The sequence below is a fragment of the Ceratotherium simum genome, chromosome 12 (genome assembly GCF_057802395.1).
Source record: "Ceratotherium simum simum isolate JZ-2026a chromosome 12, ASM5780239v1, whole genome shotgun sequence".
Taxonomy (NCBI): Eukaryota; Metazoa; Chordata; class Mammalia; order Perissodactyla; family Rhinocerotidae; genus Ceratotherium; species Ceratotherium simum.
This window is the reverse complement of record NC_141911.1, coordinates 17,450,430-17,477,680: the sequence shown is the minus strand read 5'-3', so window position 1 is coordinate 17,477,680 and position 27,251 is coordinate 17,450,430. Positions and strand designations below refer to the sequence as shown.

The 27,251-nt window shown below is 41.2% G+C and overlaps 1 protein-coding gene across 2 annotated transcripts in view; it reads right to left on the bottom strand.

Annotated features, from left to right (window-relative positions):
* Positions 1-914: 914 nt before the first annotated feature.
* MFAP3L (microfibril associated protein 3 like) overlaps positions 915-27,251 on the bottom strand; it is a 38,837-nt gene continuing 12,500 nt past the window's right edge. For both annotated transcript variants that reach the window (XM_087437430.1, XM_087437429.1), the window contains exons 2-3: positions 16,434-16,859; positions 915-3,677 (exon numbers count right to left, since the gene is read on the bottom strand). In XM_087437430.1, coding sequence (XP_087293556.1) covers positions 2,746-3,677; positions 16,434-16,728 — 1,227 coding nt within the window. In that variant the 5' untranslated portion in view covers positions 16,729-16,859 and the 3' untranslated portion in view covers positions 915-2,745. The remainder of the gene's footprint in view (positions 3,678-16,433; positions 16,860-27,251) is intronic.

Genomic DNA, 27,251 nt, shown 5'->3' with positions numbered 1-27,251 from the left:
TATATCAAGAGTTGTTTGATGCCTTAAAGAAGGGGAAAGTTTTGAAAATCTATATAATCTCCCCAGTCTAAAGAAGCTAAAATCAACCTGGAAACATTCTTTGGTCACACATTTCTGCTCCTGCTTCATAAAAACTCTGCCCATTTTAAACTTTTTATCCCTCATCAATGTCTAGATGGAATAGATGCCTTCTCCTATAATTTCCATGTGGAAACTTGCACATGGGTTTGGGTGGAATGAGAACTGAATAGAATGGGAAAAAGTTCACACAATATCACAAAATGAACTTAAGTCTCCATTGTTGTTTTGGGTGTATAGATCTGTGGTAAGAAGTTGTTGATTTCCATAACAAGTGGAAAATATCTATATTCTAAGAGGTGGAGATAAAACTTTTCTGCAACCCAAATACACAAAATCCTAGTCCAGACAGCCCAAACAGGAGTCATGGTTTCTCTTGACTGCTCACTACTAATTTCTTCATGTGACCAACCAAGACACTTCTAACTAGGTGCCAAAAGTTCATTCCTTGCCAAGAGATGTTCGATCAAACTCCATGTCTTGTCAGATTGTCTTCCACGCCAGTTATTTATGAATAAAGAAATTGTCAAGGCTATCCCTAAAGCCACACCCACTGCCCTCAACTACAGAGCCAGATCCATTTGCTGTCAAGTTTGGACAGCAAAAGCATCCAATCTCATGCACCCATTTTTGCTCCCAAGGTTGCTTGTCTCTTGAATGGGGCCATCATGGGCAATTACAAACTTTCCATAAAACTATAAACATCTGAGCTAGAAGGGATCTTGTGACTCATCAAGTACAACCCCATATTTTGTAGATGCAAAATACAAAATATGGGGTTGTATTTCCCATATACAACACCCAATCACCCCTCCACCCCACCCCCCCACCCCCGGTAGGGAGGGGAAGAGAGTTGTCCAAGGTCGCTTAACCAGATAGTGACAGAGTGAGAACTAAACATCTGGGTCTGCTCTCTCATGACCAACATGGTCCACGTAACCTACAATGTCATGACCCCATCACTTGATGTGGCTATGACCCTGATAATTACTTTAAGGTTAGTGTCTCCCCTGCTCCTAAGTAAAAATGAAATAACACCACTCATTCTCACCACAATTAAATCTATACTGCAGAAGTGGTCCTAATGATGTTTTAGGGGAGAAGATCCACGACTTGCTTAAAATGCTATGATTATTTGAAACTGATCCTCTTTATTTGAGTAAGTAATGAGCATAAAAAATATTAGGTGAACCCAGAGATGAAAGTGAAAATCTTTAACATAACTGCGAAAAAGAGCAAGGATGATAATATTGGTTTGGATCTGTGAGAGAGTGAGGCCATTTAAATGGCACTCAGAGCTCATCTGGTCTGCCCCCTCTGCCAGATAAGGAAACTGAGACCCAGACTTGCCCAAAACCAAGCAGCTGGTTATTGGCACAGTCAGGAAAGGTGTTGGCCTTCAGATGACTAGTTTTGTTTTCTTTCCATAAAATCATTCTGCCTCACATATAACTGCTTTCTTGTGAGACTACAAACTAATTCAATACTTTTGGCATCAAATTTGATGGTACAGTTATGCCATCATTCAAACCTTTCACTCTCTCCTTTAAGAACCAACAAGTCAGCTACTCAGTTCACAAAAGTGGATCTGGTCACACGACTTCACAGATCCTTACATTTGCTGCCCCAAATCAAGTATTTGAGTCACCTGATGGCATATGGTCCCTGTAAGCCCTTCTGGGAAGCCAATATTCTACAACTAGGAGGGATTCAGCAAACGTCTCTGTCTTTGGAAGCAATAAATTTCCCAGATAAAGACTCAGTCTTTGTTTGAAGGGTGATGGTACTTAAATGTAAAAACAGCAGTTTTCATGGGTAGAACAGGTATATTCAACCTTTCACAATCTCCCTCCAACCTCAGCTAAGCTCACCAAAATGCTCTCAGAAATGGACAGGTAAACACAGTTTTATTTGCCTATTAAAGTGCTATTCCTGGGCAAAGTTTTTCTCAGTTTCACAACAGCAGCTTCACTGGAAAGAAAAAAAAGCAATGTATGAAAATAGGCCTGGGGAATAGCAAAAGTAATGAGCCTAGTAACTATTTGGAACATTATAAATGACTTGTAGATATCAGTCCTGGTACTGATGACTGACACCAAAGCCTCTGAGGTAAATGTTCTAGGGGAAAATAAGGACAAAGTGGCAAAGAAGACTAAGCCAGAAAGAACAATTAGTATTAAAACAACAACAAGTACTCCATTATAAAGGAACAGTGAAAGGAATAAAAAATGAGAAGAAAGTGCAACAAACCCACGTACGTGCATTTGCTATTGTAGCAGACCTATAATTTTTTAAAGGAAAAGCAATGCAGTGTGCATCGGACAGGGCTCTTGAACTCAGAATATCTTACAGTAGTGTACTCATTGCCAAAAGGACATCACCAATTAAGGTATTTGGCAGAGGACAGCCTCTAAAATTCGTATCACATGGACAGACACTTTCTGTCCAGCAGTATCAATTCTGCACCCTGATGTTTCCCGCATCCTTTTCTACTGGGGTAATTCCAGTCACAGCAACTGCACGCAAGTGCTTCCCCTTTGGACATGGCATCTCTCCTACCTAAGGGATGAGAGTCCTGGTAAGGCTTAGCGGCAAGTGCGTACTACATCGGTACCACAAGGAGCAGCCCCTGATTTTCTTGATATGCATAGCTTTTCGGAGTTGATATTAGACATGGCTTTCATAAATAATGCAGGTGTTTCTGTCATGTGCCACTGCTGGCTCTGTAGCTCCCAGGTGAGCTGGTGGCAGGACTCTATCTGATGCCTCAACAGGCGTAGGCTCTTCTGACGTTAGCTCCGTGGATGTTACATCTGTAGAAGGTTCCGCAGTTTCTGGGGAACGTTCAGCTGATGGTTCTGTCTCCTCTTCATCTTTGACTCCAAACTGTACACCCTCTTGGTCACCCATGTGATGTTTTTTGGACTGTGGGTGAACGGACACCTTGATGGCAATCTGCTGAGGCTGCTCGTGCAGCGAGGAGGCGTCCGAGTCGGCGGTGGGGGAGTCACTTCTCTTCAGAGAGTTTGGGATCGTGTAAACCTCATCCCCGTCGGGGGCCTCCTGGCCTTCTGGAGTGTGCCGCACAAAATTCTGCCCCTGCTCCTCCAGCCCAACCACTTCCATAATCTCCTCCATGATAGTCCTGCAGTTCATAATGAGAGGAGGCAGAGGCACACTTCTGGCGAGCTCTTCAATATAGCGGGCAAACTCCATGGTTTTGAACTGGGTGACTTTGGCAAGCTCTAGAGTTTTGGCTGAGGTGATGATGGGGATCCGCTTGGCGATCTCGAATGCCTTTTGCAGCTTCTCTGCACCTTCTGTCCTAAAGAACTCATTGATGGCTTTCTCGGTCTTCTTCAGGTGGCTGCTCATCATGCACAGGCGGGTGATGTTGAGAATCATGACGATGGTGAAAGCCACGAGGCAGACGACCATGTAGTAGACGCCCATGTCTCCAGAGGTAAAGATGACTCTCAGGGTCACCGTGTTGTTCACAGTGCCATAGATGTTAGAAGCAACACATGTGTATTTACCTCGGTCTGAAAAAGACACCTTGGTGATGTTCAGGAGGCCGCTGTCATGCATCTGCCATTTTCCTGTCAGAAGGGAGAGGAGAGAATTCAACCAACTTCCTATTGCAGTGACTACAAACTCGCACATCACTATTACTACCGTTATTACTAATACTAATGATAATACTAAGGACAGTGAACATTTACTCAACGTGCTTACCATGTGCTAGACAATGACATGTATTACTTCATTTAATCTTCACAACAACTCTGTGAAGTAGGTACTAATACTAGCCCCATTTTATAGGATGAAGAAACTGAGGCACAGGTAGATTAAACCATCTTCCCAAGGTCACCAGTTTGGAAGCAGTAGAGCTAAAAGATGAACTTAAGCTTAAGGGGCTGTACTCTTAACTACCAAACCATACTGTGTAATTCCACGTCCTAGTGAAAAATACAAAACAAACCATCTGGAAAATGCTGTGCTCTCACTAGAGAATTCCTTAACCGTAGCATCTGATTTTCTAACCTGCCGGTGAGCATGACCACTGAATATAAGTTCACAGAGGAGTTTAATGCTTCTCAGAATATAAAGTATTTTAGGATCAATATAAAATCTGGAGTAAATCAATTAAATTATAATTGTTTACCTGGGTTTCTCATATTTGAGATTGAAGTTATCCTTGTATGAGCTCAGTTAATTAAAACATAACTTATATCATTAATTTTGACAATCTACAATGAATTGTCTATACTAAAGTTACAACCTAACAATGTGAAGATTCAGAGGCGGGATATGAATTAATATCAATTTCTTTTAGCCTTGCAAATAAATTACAGATCCATTAAGTTGAAAATAAGCCTCATACGATGGAGAATGCATGTCGGTAACTGCAATTCTTCTTTACCCCTCTGGCCTGGAAAGGATCTAGCTTTGCCCTGGAAATAAGGTTCCGAATTGGGCAAAACTCTTTAGTTGGGATTAGTTCTTAGTCTGCCTGTGTACCCTCAGATCAGAGGAATCCTGATACTAGGTTTGGCTTCTAGGTCTTGGGTCTGAGCCTTTCTGAAATCCTACTACCTTCCTAGTCTGTCCTATAGAGAAAGGAGGGTCCAGGTCAGGCCTCTTGGGAGTTCTATGTAGCAGGCAGATATTTCTCCATAAAAACACTCTAGTTCCCTAAGCCAACTAGAGGAACCTCTCCTGAGAGACGGGGCTATTTAACATGTAATTTCAAGTATCTATGATTGCATTGTATTTTTACTTGTTTCTTCCCCTTCTGGCAGTGACTTTTAATTCTAATTAAAAGTCTGATATTTCCCAAAAGCAACAAGCAACATGTTCCTTTTTTTTTTTTTTTTTTTAAACTTGAGAGCACATAAGTGACCAGGATCTCAAGAGACTGTGGAATGAAGTAACAGAGGGCCTTCTTTATTCCAGCATTCTCTGCTCCAAGGAACATTCTTAAGGAAAAGCTAGACGGAACAGTGAGGTGCCTTCTGGGGGCCGGCAGTCCCTCCTAATTGCTAGCCCCGGTGAATCTGGCAGGATGCCTCTTGTAGATGCTGTCATATTACTCTGCCTTCTGAAAGAACATCTGTGAAGAGCGGTTCCTGGTGTCCCTGGGTAACCCTTTTCTAACAATTCAGCCAGTGTGTTTTCCCTAAGACTACAAAACACTGGTTTGGGAAATCTAGTGAATTTTCAGTCTCTTGTGAATGTATATGAACAGACCAACCTAGCACCTGGTCTATGAAATTTTCTCTCATTCAGACAGGACAGGGGCAAGCCTTCTATCTCTTTCATTCCCTGAACATGAATTTTAATACTTCAGCTGCAGATTTATCTGAATATACAATGACCTGAGGCAAGGGAAATGGTCAATTAATTTTCTTAAAATTTGCATGTTTCATAAAAGTAGACTACAGCAGGCAAAGGAAAAAAAAACTCTAGTTGATTGAAAGCTTCTTATATATAGAAGGTATTGGGTTCCAGAGAATTATAGTGTATGCTTGTAGTAGTTTCTCATATTTATCTTCCTTCCTTTGTTGGAAAATATAGCAGGCAACAGGGTGGAAAAGAGTGAGAAGGTTATTTGTATGGGGAATAGTTAGAACCAACATGTCCACCTCCTCACCCCCCACCACTCCTTTTATGGAGGAATTACCTGTAAATACAAGGATAGAGTTGTCTGAACTGGGGTGTAGAAGAAGAAAAGCAGACAATAACATTAAATTAGAAGGCAGCCATCTGATGGTTATATAAACAGCTTTCTCCGCACACCTAAATAATAATTTTAGCGATAACTGTATTCTAATTCTTATTGAAAAATGAAATGTGAAAATACATACTTTCCTCTGCTATTTAAAAATGTTTGTAAACTTGAACATCATACTTATTTTCAGATATGCTTTTAATTGTCTATTGACATGTATTTATCTATCCTGGAGCGAAGTGATTCAATTCAGATAACTACTTAAGACACTTCAGAAGTTTCTTGTCCCATTGTCAAAAGAGGCATTGTTTGGAACATTATTAGGTGACACTTGTGATTCATTTGGGGGAAACTTGTGTGATGTTCAGCAGATAAATTATTATCTTAGCCCAGAACAGTGGGTCCTTAGAGAAACATCTTTTATATATTATATCCAATAATTAATCTCATTGTTCTTAAATTCTGAAGCCCAGCCATGTATTTGTGAAGTGACTCTATTTGCTTAACTATAAACCATGACAAATATGAATCCATATATTATGATCCTAAAACAGTTGGGTTATTACCTATAATCTGAGCTACAAGTGACTGTGATCACCTCTCTCTCTTCCAGCAATGTCTTGTTTCCAATCTATGACAAGGACACCAAGACATCTCTGTAGTTTTCAGTCCTTTCCTAGATTCCTCTTGGAACAAATATCATATTTATTTATGGATTAAATATAATTAAATATCATATTTATTTATGTAATATTAATACCACTTAGGCTTCCTCTCAGATTTGATATGGTGAAATGAATAGGTGACCTAGAATAAACATTTTATTACCAGATCTCAAACCAAGTCTTTGGAAGCCAACACACACACACACACACAGCCACCCAAGGACTACAATGTCAGAAGAGCCAAGATTCAGACCTCAAAGGTGAAGTACGTCTGTATCGCTTCTTTGGTAAGGGCTGACACCTTCATTCCTTTCCAGGAACTAAGACTCTACACATTTCCTCTCAGCCTCGGCTTGACTTTTGATTAGGGAAAAATCAAGACTTCTTTATTTTCTACCACCATATGCAGCCCTGAAAACTATGAATATGGCACAAATTCCACTTTGGGGGTCCTCCTACATCAGCTGTGGGCCTAGGCTCATGAGGAATCTCCATATGATACCTGCCCAGCCGGGATCATCTTGAGCACATTTTCTGTGCCCTTCACCTCAGCCTATAAATACCTTGCCTGAGATGCATTCTGGTAGGGTCCTGACTTCAGCTGTCAGAAAGGTGAAGAAGTGAAAACACCCACCATGACTGTCACAGGAAACCATCACGCCATATACGCAAAGTGGTATAAGTGGTGCTATTCCCGTGTATTTTAAACTGTAACTGAGTGGGAACGTCAAAGGTTTGTGTGTTGAATTTTCATTAAGCTGCATCATTTTGGCACAAATAAACAGCTAAAATGTCAGCAGCTGATGCCAAGTCCGTTCTACACGCAATGATTTTGGAGGAAATAAAAGAGGCAGATGTTTAACCATTACTTTCTGAATATAACATGAAAGAGTATGTGTGAAATATTTTCCTAACACTCCTGATGCTCTTTCACTTATTCACGTCCAGTCCTGGCTCAGACTGTAGCTCTGCCCTTGGAACGCCCTGCCCCATGTCTTCTCTTCCCTTTCTGGTCCTGTAAGGTGACACACCCCTGAAGGCTTCGGGGTAAAATACTGATACATGCAGTAGGAGAAGGGGCTCTGCATCTCTACTGGAGTTGCCCAGGAATCTGTCACAGTCTTCCCCAAGAAACTTGAGGCGCAGGAATCACACGTGAGCATCTCCCACGTGTGAATGGAAGTGTTATGGTGACAGTCTCTCCTTTGCAAAGAGAAAAGCTAACAGATGTTATTTCTTAGCTGTACTGCAGCATGTGTGCTATGCTCCACAACAAAGCTGACATTTTTAGAAGGGCAGTGATCTTTTTTTATCCTGTTCACGCTTTCACTCAACAAATATTATTGAATAAATTGTCTATACACCAGGCTCCACGCTGGACTATGTGAATACAAGGATGAGTAAGACATGATCCCTGACTGCAAAAACCATCCAGCCCAAGGAGGGACACAGACTCCAACAAACAACCGTGGGATCACGTGGCAAATGCACTGGCAGGGGCCAGTGGGGTGGAGGGGGGAACAGCGAGGACAGGCTTCTTAGAGAGGCGAGCAGTACTAAGCAAGGGTGGGCTGGGGTGGTGCAGGCAGGAACAGGCATGGCAGTAAAAGGAAAGGACTTTTAAGGCCAGAGGGGGATGGGGGAGGGGGAAGCATCTGACCAAAAGAGGGAGGCCAGTGTATGATGCTCAGCTGACAGACCATGTATAACCAAGAAGGGCTTGAGTGGAGACAGGGCTTGAGAGGAATGCAGGGCCAGAAGGTTCAAGAACTTGATATTTATCCTGTGGGAGAACAGGAGCCCCTTGTTTTACAGGACTTCCCGTCTGACAGACTCACCTTATTTCATGTCTTACAGGTGCCTCAGGACCTGTGCACATGCCTCCTCTGCCTGGAAAGCTCTCCTCTCTCCCCACTTCAAGCCCCCTACCTCATACATGCTTGGCCCAATTAAGACATCACTCTCACATCTCACCTCCTTCCTGAGAAAGCCTTCTCTGACTCCTCATTAAATCAGTGGAGAAAATCTGAACGTCCAGAAGCAGATGCCGGTAAGCATGGGAATTTTAAAAAGCAGGAAGAAGTCATTTCAAATCAGTGGGAAAAGAATATTGGGATAATTGACTATTCATTTGAAAGAAAAAAAAGGTAAATTCCTACTTTATATGATACATAAAAACAAATTCTGGGGCCGGTTCAGTGGTGTAGTGGTTAAGTTCGCGCACTCCACTTCGGTGGCCTGGGGTTCACGGGTTTGGATCCCAGGCACAGACCTACACACCGCTCATCAAGCCATGCTGTGGTGGCATCCCACATACAAAATAGAGGAAGACTGGCACAGATGTTAGCTCAGGGACAATCTTCCTCAACAACAAATACATAAATAAATTCCAAGTACTCTGAAGACCTAAATGTAAAATTAAAATTTTAAAATTAATAGAGAATATAAAAACATTTTTATAACCTTGGGATACAAAGGCCTTTTAAAGTATTTCAAGAATCCAAGAAACTATAAAAGAAAATTTTGATGGATTGGATTTCTCCCAAACTAAAATTTCTTACACTATAACATATGCCATACTAAAGTAAAGTTAAAAGCAAATGACAAAGTGGCAGAAAATTCTAGAATATTTGACAAACACTTAATAACTATAAAACGTAAAGAACTCCTATAAATCAAGACAAATAACCCAAAAGAAAAACACGGGAAAAGTATATGAATGGATAAGTCACAGTAAAAGGAATACAAATGGTGTCCAAGCATACAAAATCACTAATGATTAAATTATGATTAAATTTTAAAGTAGTTTTAAAAAACATATAACTGTTTTACCTTTTAGAGTGCTAAAGAAAGGTGGGGCACTGATTATATATTACGTTGCAGTGAGAACCCAGAAAAGGACACTCCCACACACTGCAGGTGGGAGTTGGGTTGATAAAACCCTTGGAAGGTTGATTTGGAGGCATCTATCAAAATTTAAAATGAATGTAATCTATGACTCACTTTCAGACTTCTTGAGCCTCTTCAAACCAGGCAAGCCTAGGTTGACTGAAAAAATATTAATGAATGTAAGAAAATCAAGGGAATGAAAATAATTTCCTTTTTGGAATAGTTTTTCACCCCAGGAGTGTATCTCTAGAGCGTTCCTCCCCTGCCAACATTCTCTGGGAGAAGCCATAACCTCGGTGCCGCCTCAGGAAGGTGGCTGACCTGGTGCCTCTGTGCTCGCCATGGGGCATGCACAAATGGAGGGGGAAGTCACTCAAGGCAGCACAACGTCATGTCAATAGGTCAGTGTCAGGTAGACTGTCTAGCAATTAGAGAAGCAGATCAACAGGTTTGTATGGCTACAGTTAAACCTGTCAACATCAAGAAATTCTACAGCATAGGGGTTATTGTGACTCACTGTGAAACCAATATACAGCACCAGATCAGAACCATCACTCACGCAAACATCTTCTGACCAAACTATTGCTGTATAGAAATGAGCAGCATCAACACCTTCTGGAACTGAACCATAAGGAAAGTAAGAGCACAACTTACAAAGACACTATAATTACAGCCTTTCTCCAAACACCATCTTTACTGAAAACCTAAATCTTTCCAGCTTTTCCTGAGGATCACTGAGCATTAAAAGTTAACATTATATCCAAATGCTAAGCTCTCAGAATTTCCCTCAAATTATTAGAAGGATTTATTTTTCCTTGGAGATATCTTTCTGTGACTGTGTAAACAAACTGATGGATAGTTTGTCTCTATCCCCGGTGAGTGGTATAAAAAGATTAAAACTCTGTTCACAAACCCATTTAGATACTTAGGCTCTTAAGCTTCACATGCCCATGTTTTTCAAGGAGGAGAGTTCAATCTGCCAAAACAAGTAGGTTCTCTTCTGGAAACCAACTTAAATAAAAATTTTCAGGTGTTGAGGGTTCCAATCAATGTTTATGCAAATGTAAATGAAGTACAACATCCACTTGAACGAGTATCGCATTGAATAGGCACTCTTAAATAAGAACAAAATGCGCGCGCGCGTGTGTGTGTGTGTATCTCTATAAATGTGGTGCTTATCTTCCAATATGGGAAATATAGGTTACTGAAGAGAAAGGATTCATATGCCTTTTTACAAAACATAATTGAAAACAAATTTAGTACTGCATGGCTGCACCTGTTACAGGGCTTCTGCGGTAGATGACAGCTCCTTGAAGCCATTGCAAAGAGTCAGGTTATAAACATCTCATGCTGCTGCAAGGGCTCTTGTGCACCCCCTCCCCAATCCTCCTAAGAGACCTCTTCAGAGAGTACTAGGGCAGCTCTAACAAGCTATTTCCTACATCATGTGGAGCAAAGGTGGCCTGGGATAATACAGGCTTAGCTCAGCTTTCAGCTCAGGAAGGTGGGGGTGGGAGGGCTGTTCTGTTCAGAGCCTGCGGTTGTGCTCTGCTTAAAGGTATAAATAATACCTGAAAAGACTACTGTCTTTCCATTTCTTGGTAAACGAAACATCTGACCCTTCAGCTAATTTGATTTGGTAATCTTAATTTTTTTAAAAGTGCCAAGCATGTAATTCCCCGCGGGCTAGTGACAGTCTTTTCTGACAGTAGTACAGGTGGTCCTCCAAGACAAGAGCACCCTACACTCGCTTCACATAAATAACTTCCATTTTGGGAATCTCAGCTGTCATCCTTATCTGAAATGGATCTAGAAGGGTCTTTTCACTGCTAAGACCAAAGCATTCTGGACTCACATCCCAAACGGAGCACAACTCATTAAAAAAAACAGTACAAATGGTGGTTCGTTACCAAGTTGGCCCTTAATATGACTCAATTTGGAAAATGAACCAAAGTACCATAAATTAACCACATTTATGGGAAAATACCTTATGAGTTCAAACAACTGACTTGAAGACCTACTTTGGAATGACTCTTTAGTTAGTTGAGGGGTGCTTCTTTGGGTTAGACCAGGGTTTCTCAACTATGGCACTACTGACATTTTGTGCTGAACAATTCTTTGTAGGGGTCTACCGTGGGCACTGCAAGATGTTTAGCAGCATCCTTGGCCTCTTCCCACCAGATGCCATTAGCATAATCTTCCCCTTCCTTCCCCTCCTCCCCTCAGTTATGACAACCAAAAATGTCTCCAGACTTTGCCGAATGTCCTCTGGGGGGAAAAAGGCCCGAGTTGAAAACCACAGGGTTAGGCAAGAATAAAGTTCATAATATACTTTGTAATTTCCACATACACTGCTTTTTCAGAGGTAGAAGCATATTGGATATCGATGGATCCTTTGTACACAAAAGTGCTGTGCCGGGAAAGGAGAAGCCTCTGAGGGAGGAGAGGAGTCCAAACTTGCTATTACAGCAGGCACAACATTATTTTGAAACTTCAAATAACATTTAAGGGATAAAATTTTTTTTGTATTTTTTAAATGTTTTTTAAAAGGTGGAATAATTGAGATAGAGAATAAGATATTACCCAGAAAATTATTTCCTTTCTTTACAAAACACACTGTAAGATGAAACAGAGATTTAAGCGCTAGAATCTATGATTGTGACAATAAAGGACATGGGCAATATTACCAATGACAATAACAGCAGTTGCCATTTACTGATAACGTGGTATGTTCCAGGTACTATACTAAGCATTCAATACACAATAGTCTGTTCAAGACTCACAGGCACACGTCATAGTAAAAAAGGATTATCTCTATTTTACAGATAGGCAAACTGTGGCTCAGAAAAGTCTAAGGAACTTGCTTAAAGAAAGACTATCATGGGATTCTTCCGAATTTCTAAAAATATATTCTTCATTACATAAATTTTGTTTAATGCTCTTTTGATAAGTTGATTTTTTTATCTCAAATATTTAATGTACTAAAAGAGGAATTCAGTATAATATTTTTGTAAGTTAATGCCCTACTTCACGCTGATCTTAGGGGAAAAGGATAACTTACATTTAATGCCGTGGGAACTGACCTCCTCCTACATATATCAAGTAGGAAGGTGATACATTACCGTCTTAGAACTTGGCTGGCACAGCTTGTTGTTGTCCCTTGTAGAAGTAGTTAAAAGACATTTCACAGTCTATTCAAACAATTTGCAAAAGTAGAGCAAAGAAAACAGAGTGATGTAAACTAAATGCAAAATTTATAATAACAAATACCATTAAGCTAGAGTAGTAGTTGCGACAATTGAGAACTTTGTGCACTTCAGCTCAGCTTACTCTGTGCGTGTTTATTTTTAAAGATAATTCTTAATTGTTTTTGGTGACAGCACTACAAAAGTTTGGAAAACAAATTCACAGAAAAGTCTAAAACCTAACATTAAGGAAGAATTTCAAAGTTAATCGCTAACAAGGCGGACGTGTTTACAAAGGCCTATACCAGCTGACTTTCTTGAAATGCTTGTTAGTTATCATCTGATAAAGGTACTAATATGCATTTAAATGGCTTAAAAGTCAGAGTAAGTAGCCACAGCAAAAATACACTGGATAATTAGTACCTAAAATAACCTGGATTTTTTCATAATACTTTCTGGCAACTATATATTCCTAGGCACTATTAGCAAAAGGAAATTTGAAAACAGTACATTTCGTGGCTATTTGTGGTTATTCACGTTATTTGACTTCTGAGTTACTTCTGTAATATGGTTGGTGGACCACCCCAAACATGTCCTTTGGTGAACTGCTGAAAAAACTCTTCCTCCAGAAACAGATTACACTCGAGCCTCTCCTGATCTTGTGGAATTGAAATGACAAGCACCAGGGAAGCAAAGCGAAGCAGCTGCTCCTGCCAATGACAGGAAATAGCCCCATTCTTTCTAGGACCAGCGGGGCTGGCAGGAATAACAGCTGTCTCACTTTTTCAGCATAAACAAGAAATGAAATTGTTCTTTTCCAGGCTCAGCACAAAGCGAATGGCAGTGTGCTCCTAGAGCAACTCCCCAGATGATTTTGAATACATTTGTGTGTGTGTGTGTCCATGCCTCGTACACACATTACAGCACACACCCTAATGCCGTCTAACTGTGATGGTAGTGGTTACAATGCCTTTTCTACCCAGGAAGTCTTCTCTCATTCACTCAGTCTGATTTTTCGCCTACAGACACCTATGTCCCAGGTACTGTACTAAGCATTTAATACACAATAGTTTGATTTTTCACCCACAGACACCTGAAGATGAGCAGATGCTGGTCAGGCACGGAGGGAGAATAAATACGGCTTGGCCATACTCTGGTGGTGTACTATCCTCTCCATTCACCTGGTTTCTCATCTGTATACATGAGGATTAATAATACCTGTTATGCTTATGGGAAGGATTAGAAATAATATCTGTAACTTGGTACAGGGGCTTAATCAATGGTAGGTGTCATTAATGAAAATTACCTTAATTTTGTTAGCTTGGTTTTAACAGCAGTCTAATGTATCTAGGTAATGCCAGGATATTAGCATCATTTTTCATACTATATTCAATCACTTCTTTGCTGGGTTATAAATGAAACACAGCTCCATTTAAACTTCTAGCCTTTCAGCCTGAACTGAAATCTACCTCTGTGCTTATAATAGGGGCATTTTCCCTATCAGAAATGAAGAGTTAAAGATTATGGGTCCTCTAATAGGTCATTCTAACACTAAAATTCTAATATTTTATGACGAGGAGTCTCGTTTCTGCTATTTCCTGTCTTCTGAGTTGTCAGGTATAGTGTTTTGCACATTATCCTGTGTTACTTATGTTCTGAAATTACTATTATTAAGCACTGCAATTACAAAAGCTGAGCTGGAACATCAAGTACCAGTATCACGAGCTCTTTTTAAAAATCTACAGTGCATCTTCCTCTTGTGATTTAAAAACAGCTAACTGATCTACCAGCAAGGCTGCAGGCTACACACATGATGCGAGTGCTGAGTTCTGATGGAGCAGTTCTCTGTGCCAAAGGCTTTCCACTGGCTACCACAGACCACCCGAGCACCCAAAAAACCAAAGAAAATGGAGCCAAATGTGACTTCCATCTAGTTCAACCTCCCCATAAACAGATGAAGAAGGAAAGGTACAGAGTATGCTTGCCAAGACTGAGTCAACCGTTACAAGGACTTTTTCAATTAAGACATCACGTGATCTCTTTGAAGCAGCAAGGACAACACTCAAAATGCTGCGACTAAAACTTGGGCCCCAATACTATGCTGTTCCCACAGTTTTCTTCCTCTCTAGGACTCAGGGGTTCAGTGCCCCAGCCCCAACTGTTTAATACCCAGGATAACCTTTGGTTCAGGGTCCACGTGAAAGGTAGATTCAGGTCTGGAGTCCTTGTTCCCTTCAAGTCAGTCACCTTGATATTCCTCACAGTGGCCCAGCCCTGTAGAAAGACCTGATGAATTACAGGGACCTGCGTGTATATGTGTTACCGGGGTTACTGCCCCCCTTCACAAGTGTGATGTCACTTCCTTCTGACTTGTAGTCTGGGAGGAAGGAACTGTAGGAATGGAAACCAATTGTGGACTGGGGACTCAGGCTGTTGGTGTCTCATCTTTCCATTGTCAGTAGTGAAGGTTCTAGTTACAGCCACTTAATAACAGCAGAGCCTTGGGAAAAGGTGAATAGAAGAGGGATTTTGGCTACATTGTCTCTAAGGTCCTTTTTAATTTAAAAATTCTGTGATCCCATGATTTTACTTGGTAGGGAAAGAGTTCCATTCCACCAAGTTAAACAGACAAACACACATATGATACACAATATATAATATTTTCATTAAAGGGAAGAAACTTTATTACACTGTGCATCTTTGAATGGCTAACCAAAAGCAATGTAAGTGGTATCACTACAGTGAAATCCCACATCCCAGGTAGGTAGACTTCCAGCAGCCTTTACCATGAGGAACACAGCTGTGAACCTGAAGTAAGTAATTGCAAGAAAACTCCATTCACTCAGCTCCTAAGGAGACATAAGACATTAGTCTCTATTGGTTTTCTGAGCAATTAAGATAAAATGAGGGAATGAGATTAAAAATGTAGGTTTTCTTGGAGCAGAAACTCTACTGGGGATTGTTCATTGGTTAAAGGACTGTGGATTGGGAAGGGCAATATGAATGAAAGGGTGACAGAAACTAATAAGCTGCTACTTCAGAACAATGGTCTTTTTACTCCCCTGCCCCCAACCCTCTATTCATCACACAGTAAACGCTGAGGAAAGTACATTAACTCCTTCAGGTCAATCGGATCAGGCTTGGGTTTTCAGACAATCACTTCTCACATCTAAAACAAGAAATGTACTGATTCCCAATGACCCAATCAATCTTCTCTCTGGCTGGAGTCTTTCCTGAAGTAAATTCGGTGCTTAGGTAGGTGACTCACACTTTTTGGCCAGAAACTCATTCATTAAAAAACAAGCATTCCCCTATTGCCACATGTTATTTCTTGCTATTGCATCCTCCCTCACTCTTGGCCTCAGCTGCAACAGACAGTCTATAAACTTCAGCCAGGTCTCCAGGAGCACAGAAAGATCTCTAGCTGGTGGCTGAGAACTTGCACCAAGAATTCTTTTAAGAAGTACAGTCTTTAAATCCACAGTCAATGAACTAAACTGACATTTAATAATAAACAACTGCCATATTGTTTGTTCAAGTCAGGTCCATGCAACAAAATATAACTTCCTTATAAATGGACCATATACTTAGGGAAAATCCATTTTATATTCATCCCTACAACATTTTGTATGCATTATATTACAAAATTCCAAGAGGTCTTTTAAAAGACTTTTAATGTTTGCCCTTGTCTTCTGAGTCAAAGAGTGGAAAAAAATGAATTAATTACTGCTTTGAATCCTTAAGGATATATATTTTTCTCTCTTAGAAAAAGAAGACAAAATGAGATCTTTAAATGACTTTGAATAAGAACAACTAACATTCACAGTGCTGGCTCCAAAGTTGGTCTTTATATTTTACGACATTCGACACAACTGTAAAGCCTACCTCCTCCTCTCTCCTTCTCATCCTCTTCTTTCAACAGCTTGCCAATGGAATTATACCACTTGAACTGTGGATCAGGGATGCCATAAACACTACAATTAATCAAGGCACTGCTTCCTTCTTTGACTATGATATGGTCAGTTCTGGCAATGATTACGGGCACAGAGCCCAAGACCACGTCAGTGCCATTTAAAGTGCTGTTAGTCGCACTCTTAGCAGTCGCTAGAGTGGATGTTAGGATTAGAAAGGGCACAGAAGGTAGCAAGCACACAGGCAGATGGCTCTTCAATTGCTCCATCTTCTTTGCTTGCTCTGTAAGGCAACAGAGATGGTTTGCCAATGGAATCTTCTATCAGACAACTGGCTGTTCAGAGCAGGCCATGGGACAAACCTGTCCTGGATCCATAGAGTTGGTTCTTGATTAAGAACCTGTTAAAAAAACAAACAAACCATACACACATAAATATTAGCATTCATACTTTACAAATATTATTTACAAAATGTTAGAAACCCAGCTAAAACACAAATGTACACAATTTTTAAACAATACACAAATGCAGATGTTCTAAATATTAAATTATATTTTTCACAGAAATCATAACAATATAATTTTATTTTTGCTACTGAAACATACAGCCTTTAGTAGGAACAAATATATATTTCTTACATTAAATTTATATCACGTTACTTCAGAGAGTTCAAAAAGCAATTCAGACTTCTTTCATTTAGCATTACGAGGTTTCTTTCTACCTGTCTTCATCGTGGATGACCTGATTGTTCACCTGGGGTGTTCCTTAACCTCTTCTCTTCCAGTGGACGTGACTTCCAGTCTATTCCAGTGGTCACAGTTTGGGGTCTGCCAGCATTTGGAAGGGCTCCATCAGAATCAGTCTGGCATTCTCCTAACACCCCGTTACGGCTTCCAGGATACTCCTTCTCCCCTTTCATGCAATTGCTCATGCTCCTTTGAGCTTCACACCATCTACCTCTCTCTGCTCCATGTAATTGTTATCTAGCAACTCCTGATCACTCACTGAACTCCCTGGTTTCAATCTTCATCTGCCTCCCAGAGGCTAGGGAACATCAGTATGTATGGGGTGATGTGCTGGGTGGCTGCACTTCTGTGTCCAAAGATCTAACCTTCGCCTACACCTCTATCCTCCATTTCATCCACTAATCGTACAGCCACACCCCGGCCCCTTCATCTCTCCAGATTCTAAATTCTGAAGTTCCAAGTAATTCTGAAGTTCTAGACAACCATCTTTAACTGCACCCTCCCAGTCTTCCAGATCTCTTACTCCTCTCACCGGACTTTCTAGTGCTTCGATTTTTCCCAGTTTCTCTCTATCTCCCTCCCTACCCCCACCTGCGTTCTCCATTTCTGTCTCAGTCTAGACTCAATCACGTAGACCAAAATTCCCAATATCCTCACCCCTGATCCTTCGCCATAATTCCTCTGGCAGTATATAATTGTGATCAAGCCCATCACTTGTCCTTGCTCCTACACCCAGGAGGCTGGAGCACTGCTGGTGATAAAATACAGCCATGTAATTATGGCCAAAATAAAGGAACCACCTCCAACTCTAGCCAGGCCCTCGGTGACATATGGCAACCTGTTTATCAGGGCTTGGTTACTTCAGTATCCTCTTTTCACAATGCCTATAGACACCTTCAGCTTTCAAATCAAGCATCTTAGCCCAGTGGTATTTCTACCTTTCTCAAAAGACACCTTTTTCCTAGTAGGGCTTGCAGGCATGAATTCCCACTTTGCTACCTTTTGGAAAGAATCCTGCATCTTATCCTAAATTCCTTGCTGGCATTTATTCCCCAAACTACTACAATCTGTGTTTTGCCTGCTCTTTACTGAAACAGCTCTTACTCAAGTCACCAGTCACTCCTAGTTGCCAAGTTTTCAGTCTTTTCTCTGTGGCAATCGCCACTATTAACTCTTCTTTCTCAAAACTCTCTTTCCATGGCTTCTACACTCTGCTCCTCCTAACTGCTCTCATTATTCTCTACCACTTCCTCCTCTTCTCCTTCCCAGTCTTTAAAAGTCAGTTACCCCCTAGAGCTTCATCATTGGCCCTCTTCTCTTTTTACCCACAGCTCTTCCTAACGCTTCATTCCCATGCCTTTATCATCACCTACAACCTAATAACTCTCAAATCCGTGTTCTCAGTCCTGGCTTTTTCCTCAGTTTCGGACTGGTATTACCAAATGTCCACTGGACATCTCTACCAGGATGTTCTGCAGGTAATGCAAAGTTAACATTCCCAAACCAAACTCACCTTAGCTGCTAACCATGCTACATTTCCTGGATCCCTTATTTCAGTTCAGGGTAGCACCATCTACGCAGGTATGCATGGGTATAATTCTCAATTTGACTATTCCCCTCATACCCTTAGACCATCAGTACCTATGTGTGGTTGATTCCACCTCTTAAATGTTGCTTGGATTGTTCCCTGCTTTCTGTCTCCTCTGAGTGAGCCTCAGTTAAGGCCTCCCTATTTTCTTACCAGAAATGGTATGGTAGCCTTTCACATGATCTGCCTGCCTTCCATCTTTCCCCAGTGCCCAATCCAATCCCTAGAATCATTCTACAACACAAATCGTATGGTGCCATTTCTTTACGTAGCAGCCTTCAATGTTTCTGCATTGTCTACATTATAGAATCTGAATTCCTTACCCTTTTTATTCACTCAAAAAATAATTATTGGGGCCAGCTCCGTGGCCTAGTGGTTAAGTTCAGCACGCTCTGCTTTGGCGGCCTGGGTTCAGTTCCTAGGTGTGGACCTACACCACTCATCGGTGGCCATGCTGTGGTGGCGACCCACATACAAAATAGAAGAAGACTGGCACAGATGTTAGCTCAGGGCAAATCTTCCTCAAGCAAAAAGAGGAAGACTAGCAACAGATGTTAGCTCAGGGCAAATCTTCCTCAGAAAAAAAAAACAACAACAAACAAAACAACAATTATTCAACATCTACTATCAGGCAGACATTATTCTAGGTCCTAGAGATAGAAGAGTAGACAAGACACATCTTTCCTCGTATTTGGAGATTATAGTCTCATGGGGAAAAGCAGACAATAAGTAAATACCATGTAAATAAGAATTTCAGCTCATGATGCATGGTTTGAAAAACACACCATGATGTGCTCAAGTGCTGAGTCAGGAAATCTGGGAGGACTTCACTGAGGAGGTGGCCCCTGAGCTGGGGCCTCTTTAGGAATCAACCACACCTAGACCTGGGAGAAGAGCATTCCAGGAAGAAGGAAAAACAAAAGGAAATGGAGTGCTACCTGATGGGTCAGAGAAGTAGGCCCAGATCATGCAGGGCTTTGTAGGACAGGGTAAGGAATCTGGATTGTATCTAATGTTCACTGGAAAATTTTAAGTAAGGGAGTGATATGATATGATTTCTCTTTTAAAATCAACTTTATTGTGGTATAACTTAACAATAAGATGTGCCCATTTTAGGTATACATTTTAATGGGTTTTGACAAATTTATACACCCACGGAACTACCACAATCAACAAGATATAGAACATTTCCATCACCACCAAAAGTTCCCTCGTGCCCTTCCCAGTTGTAGCGTTTACACTGACCATTCCAGTTACTTTTGCGTATGGCGTGAGGTAAGGGCTGAGGTTCACTTTTTCCCATATGGATATCCAGTTGTTTCAGCACCATTTGTAGAAAAGACTATCCTTTCTCCAATGGATTATCTTGCCTTCTTGTCAAATACAATGAACTATATAGGTTTGAGTCTATTTCTAAACTTCTTATTCTGTTCTACTGATGTTTATGTCTATCTTTATGCCCATATCATACTGACCATACTGTCTGTCTCATTTATCTTTGTTTCTGCAGTGTCTGAACTTGTCCCTGACACTTTAGATGCTCAATGAATTGCTGAATGAATGAATCTCACTCCAAAAGCAGAAATTATTATTCCAAATCTGTAGACAATAAAAGTGAAGAGCTATCCTGGGGTGATAAGTTAGCTGCAGACCACATATTTCTTCAGCGGGAAAGACAAGAGTTTTCTTAGTGCTGTCGACTTCCAAACTCCCCCCAGACTTGAGCACTTTCCTGCCCAGAAAAGTTAACACATTACCCCACCAGCAGGAATCATTGGCTGAGGGAGATAGCACAGGCTGCAATGCATGACAGATACCCTGCTATGACTCTGTAACTGTTTCTCCTTACTTGGCTAAACTTGTGGTTTCCTTTCAACAGGAAGTCGTAAAGCTGATCTATTCAATACAGACGGGTTGTTAAGAGCATGGCCTCAGGTTTTAGACAGAATGAGCCAGGATCCTGGGTTTAACCACCTTTATTGGTTGTGTGTTTTTGGCCAAGTACTTCCCAAGTACAGGACAATTATAAGGATTCATGATGAAATGTTCATGAAGTATTTAGATACTGCTCAGTGTGATGTATAAGAATTATTAACATAAGGTATAAAACATCCTTTAGTGAAATTATGCTTCTCCACTTGTTTTTGGTTTTAATACATTAGTGACTGCCATCCCACCACCAGAAATAATTACAAATGATTTTCAGCACTGGGTCCTTTTGCAGGGACTCAAGTCTGAAAATGCATGAGCTGCCCCTCCAGGCAGACGCTGCCATGAGCATCTTGAGGGCAGAGGCTGGGGTCACTCATCTTTTATTTGTGTGTCTGTGAGGAAGACTAGCCCTGAGCTAACATCCATTGCCAATCCTCCTCTTTTTGCTGATGAAGACTGGCCCCAGGGGCTAACAATATCCGTGCCCATCTTCCTCTACTTTATATGGGACACAGCATGGCTTGACAAGTGGTGCGTGGGTCCGTGCCCAGGATCCGAACCTGGGAACCCTGGGCCGCCAAAGCAGAACACGTGAACTTAACCGCTACACCCCCGGGCCGGCCCCTGGGGTCACTCATCTTTGACTCCTTGATGCCTATACCAGAGCAGACACCCGATGAAATGCCTTGGGAGAGAATCAGAGACAAGACAAAGTGGAAGACAGGTTCTAATAAATATGTGTAGTAAATATACCATAACATTTTTTTCACAATTAGAGAGAATGCAGCAAATAGAAGATCAAACTGAGTTTTAAAATGCATAACTTGAGAGCTGTTTTCTAACAAAGCCCAGCCACACTGGTTTTCCACTTTCAAACACATCATGTTAGCAAGAATAAAGAGGAGGGGATACTGCTGTTCTATTATATTTTAATAATGTCCGTAGGCGCTTTGGGCTAGAAACTTAGCAACTGATCTGAAACTGCATCTAGTTCCCCTAAGAGACCTTAAGATGTACAGAGGCGGAGATTTTCATTGTAATGCAGGAATGGCAGTTAGCAAACTCATTCCTCCCTCCCCCCATTCTCACTCCCATTCTGAAAAGTTATTAAAGGTACAGAAACCATAAGGTGTAATTTACAGGTTGCTTGAATCAAAGCATTTTTACTCTAAAACACTGTGAACATTTATTTTTGAAAATAAACCATTGAATTGATGAACACTAATCAATTAACAGTTTTTAGTATGAATTCACCATATCTCATACCATGCCCTTTCAGTTCAGATTTTTTAAAAAAGTATTTACTATGTGCTGAGCGCACTGCCAGGGGTTTGGGGGCAGCTTGGGAGTGCTACCAAGCTCATGAGCCAGAGGCCATGTCCATTTACAATCTAGCAGGGAGAGAAAGACGGATAATTTCCGTATGTTCTGCAGGTGCTATGAATTTAGGGGTGGGTAGGTGGAAGGAGCACCGGCTGGTCTAGGCGATACTTAGAGATGTTTGTTGATTGCCTACCAAGCATCCATTCCCAGTTCTATCTTCCCCTTCCCACGAGTCCCAGAGCTCAGAGACCCCAGTTCTTCTAAACTTCCCACAGCACTTGCAGCTTGTACCAACTTCCGACACTCCTCCCTGCCCTATGATCTTGCACTTTTCTCAGTTTTGTGTTGAGAAAACTTTTCAATTACAAAGAAAGCTCTTGCATACAGTTCTGTAGAACTTCCTTAATACTGGGCACCCATAGCAATGCTTACACACTTGCTGTTAGAAGCCACCCTCACGTGGACCCCAACGGCAATTGTTTGAGAGTAAAGTCACAGTGAGCTGCCAGAAGAAAATAAAGACATCGTGTCACTTTGGACACTGGGAAAATATTCTACCACTGTACTTTGTTCAGCTTGTCAGATTTTACAGCGAGCATCATGAAAAGTTCAGTTAATAACACTATAACATTGTGAAAGACATTTTAGCCACTAAAGAATAAACCACGAGTACTATAATCCAGCAGCTTAAAACGCAGCCCTTCAAAACACAAGAACAAAGGCCACAGTTTCCAAAACCAGGGTTTAACAAAAGCTACAATGAACAAATTGTTAAGCTTCACGTGTTTGCTCATGGCCTTTGGGAAAACAGTCATAGAATACTTTTCTTTTTTCTATAAATAAAACAAAGCAAAAATATTTAGCAAACATCAAGTGTCCTTTCTTTAACTCGACCCCTTCCCTCCTCCCAACAATTGTATTTTATTTAAAAACGTTTCATAAAATGCTTGTTGAGTCTTATCTTTTCTTTCTCCACCTATAATAAAACACGACTATTGCCCATGTATTTCTGGAGATGGGAGAAAAAGGGCCTCCTGTTTAAGGGTGTTTTGAACTAAATGAATATACATTATTGTTGTTTCTTGGCAGTGTTCATGCTGGCATTTTTCCATCAACTATGATGAATAATTTCATAGTTACACAACTGGATTTTATAGCAACATCTACTGAGAGTTACTACTATTTTAATCTGTGCATAAATGATGCCACAGGCACAAAGGCTGCCTTTCAGTTTAAGACACATTCTTGATAGGTTTTTACTCAGGAAGCAAGGAGGGGCAATCCCGACTTCATGTGAAACGGAGAGAGGCTCTAAAATACTCATTACATCATAAATGCTAACTTCTCCAAACTGGTAGCCTACTGAGGCCATTTTAGTTACGGATATATTTCTGTAACTTTCTTTCCCATATAACATAATTAACGAAAATATCCATACTAGTCTTTTTTTTTTATATACATATATTTTTTTACTTTGGTGAGCAAGATTGGCTCTGAGCTAACATCCATTGCCAATCTTCCTCTTTTTTTGCTTGAGGAAGATTGTCCCTGAGTTAACATCTGTGCCAATCTTCCTACGTAGGATGCCGCCACAGCATGGCTTGATGAGTGATACATAGGTCCATGCGTGGGATTTGAACCTGTGAACCCTGGGCCACGAGGTGGAGCATGCGAACTTAACTGCTACGCCACTGTGCCTGCCCCTAGTCTCTTTTTTAAAACAGCGTTTTTTTTTTTTTTTTCGAGGAAGATTGGCCCTGCGCTGACATCTGTTGCCAATCTTCCTCTTGTTCTTTTTTCTCCCCAAACCCCCAGGACATAGTTGTGTATCACAGTTGTAGAGTTGTAGCTCTTTCATGTGAGACGCCGCTCCAGCACGGCCCAATGAGCGGTGAGTAGGCCCGCGCCCAGGATCCGAACTGGCGAGCCCTGGGCCACCAAAGCAGAATGCGCGAACTCAGCCGCTACAGCACCGGGCCGGCCCCTTAAAACAGCATTTTAAAATGATTTTCTCGGGCCGGCCCCGTGGCGTAGCGGTCAAGTGCGTGGGCTCCGCTGCTGGCAGCCCGGGTTCGGATCCTGGGCGCACACCGACACACCGCTTCTCCGGCCATGCTGAGGCCACGTCCCACATACAGCAACTAGAAGGATGTGCAGCTATGACATACAACTATCTACTGGGGCTTTGGGGGAAAAATAAATAAAAAATTAAAAAAAAAAAAATTTTCTTTTTCAATGTTTTAAAAACATTTTAACAACAAAATTTTCACTAGCCTATTCTTTCCCCCCTAACTTCTTTCAAGATAAACATATACTGGTTTTTAGGGAGTTAAGGTGAGCCCTGAATATGGACTACAGGAATCCAAAGTCAAAGGCCCAGAAATCCGTAGAACAAGAGTGTTCCCGTAGCAACCACCACAGTCCAGAATCAAACCATTTAAGTGCTAAATCAGCTAAGGTTTATCTCAGTGTCCAGTCATATCACAGAAAGAGATTCATGCTGTCCTTCCTTCTTCCCGATACACGTTCTGGAACCTATTTGTGTAGAGATTCTTGATGCCTCTAATCACACAAAGGTAATTCCTGACTCAGATGGCAAACGGGATCATTACATGAACGTATGAAGAGCATCGTTTTTAGGTTACTTTTAGAAGCACCCAGACAGATCAGTTCAAGTCAATACACATTAACTGACAAATATCTCTGTGCCAAGCACACTGCGAGGGGTGAGGCGTACAAAGGTAAGATGCAGTCCCTCTCATCCAAGAATCTAGTGGGGGAGAGAGAAAAGTAAATCAACAATTAAAAACAGTGTGATAACTGCCCCATCAGAGAGGTGTCAAGGATCCACCGTGGTACAGGAGAGGAGACCCAAGGGGTCTGGAAGGGCCAGGAAGAACTTTCTAGAAGAAGTGACCCTTTAGTTTAATTATAAAGGCGTTCACCAAGTGGACCGGGGAGAGAAGCTGACTCCAAAAGAGGAAGAGCATATTCAAAGACATGGTGATTAGAAAGAACCTGGCAAAACTGGGGAAATGTGTGTAATTAGGCACCGCTGGGTGGTGTGTAGAAGAAAGGAGGGAGAAGTAGGCTGGAAAGGTAGGCTAGTCCAGATAACGAAGGGAACGGTATGGAATACCAAGGATGGGTGCACCCACAGGTTCCGGAAGGGGGAAGTGACACGGCCAGTTTTGTGTTTAGAAAGATCACCTTGCTCATAGTGTGGCTGATGATGTAGAGGTGGCTAGGAGCCTACTATGTTATCCAGGAAGGAAGGAAAGAACAGGGGCCCGAACTAAAAGCAGTGGGGAAGGAAAGAAGTGGGCAGATCCAAAAGAGGTACAGGAATTAGGATGTAAAGGATTAACGACTGACTGACTACACAGCAGGTTAAAGTAACACCAGACCTCCTGAGCAGAAGTGCCTACAGTTACAGTGACAGCTCTCTGAGGAGAGGAGTGTCACATTCGCCAAGAGCCAATGCCCGTCACTGTAAGTGGAATACACATGAATACGTGAATTAGGAATTTCCACTAACGACTCCTTTGGGCAGCACTGCCTTCTCGCTGCTATCCTTGAATAAAGGCCTGTCTGCTGGCAGTGGCTGAGCAGAGTCCATAGTGGCCCCTTCCTGGTCTACGCCTCATCCAAGCTTCGCTCTCTCCTCTCTTGCAACGCCTGGCTGATGGAAGGTGGTGTGATGACAAGCAGCAGCAGTGCCACTTAAATTTATGATTGTCACAAATTGAGAGCTATATGGCAGCATGTCATGGGAAGAATTAGGCCTGTCTTATGAAAGTAGTTGGCCCCTAGAAGAAAAAAGAGACAAAGGGAAGGTGACCTCATGGCATCATTGATACATCATTTGTTTATTAACTGTGTGGTATTAGGATAATTTCCAGCTACTTAACGGGTAGAACAAAACACATACCCTGACTTGCTGGACTGCTGTGAATGACCACCAGATGAGCTCTTTAAGCTCATCGAGCAATTTAGAGGGATCCAGAAACAAAAGGTCTCATTCCTACTCTATCAACTACACTAATGTTAAGGCCTCTACAGAATTTTATTCTTTGCTATTTTTTGGATACACAAAAGGCACATACTTTTCAAAAACTTGATCTGTTTTAAATCACTGTTTTTCAAATCTCAAAATGAACTATAGGCCCAGAGATGTCATCTTTGTAATACTTTATTTTTGATGGTGTGTAACACTAAGAAACCATTCTTGGATCTTCACCACATTTTTTTCCACACGGTAGGTTTTCCTGATTAAAAGTAAGAATGACATAAAGCTCTCAGAATTATAATGATTAATAAAGTAGGAAGAGAAAATAATTATATTAAAGACTTCCCTGTATATATATAATGATTATCATTAGGCAAGATAAAAACAGGTCTATCATACATATCTCTTCACAGAACTAGAATATTAGATCTGGAAAAACTTGGATGTCTTTTCACAAAGGTTTTTCTTCATACAACATGAGAAAGGGAGGCTCAGAGAAGGTAAGCGATTGCCCAGAGTCACACAATTTAGTGGCTCAGAACGAGGATAAAAAGCTTGCGCCCAGATTGGGCCTGACACTACGTTAAAATCTCTTGGTTCCATAAAGGCCATTTTTAAGCTGTTCCAGCAGTTGAGACATGCAACGAGGACTATTCTAAGCACAGGTATATCTTTCAGAAGAGTTTACTCTTCTGTGTGTGTTTCTGTGTGTATTTAATTTCTTCGAATTCTCATTCTAAACGAATAGTCTAAAATAGTTTTGGGCCCAATTAACGTAAATCCTTAATTGATCAGAGAATCCTATATTTCCTCAGAAATCTGATGATCTAGGGAATAATCCAAATCTTGGAACTGAATACAAATGAGACAGATGCACTGGTGGATGGCGCCTTCATGCTACCTCACCAATCCCCAAAACACATTACGATGCAGACAAAAGGGTCAGGATGCTGTCTTGGCATTTTTCTTTAATCTTTGACACCATCATTATCAAATTCTGTATTCAACCTAAGGCTGGTTCAGAAGCTGTTTCTGTCCTTCTCTGCCTCCTTCCACCACTAGATATTTTTTCTAGCATCTCTCCCCTCAAATAAATTGTGTCCTTTCAAAACATGCTTCCTACTGATTTGGAGTGTGTATATAGGGAGATTAAATTTTCATTCTAGTCCAATTAATTTATGTTACCTGTTAATC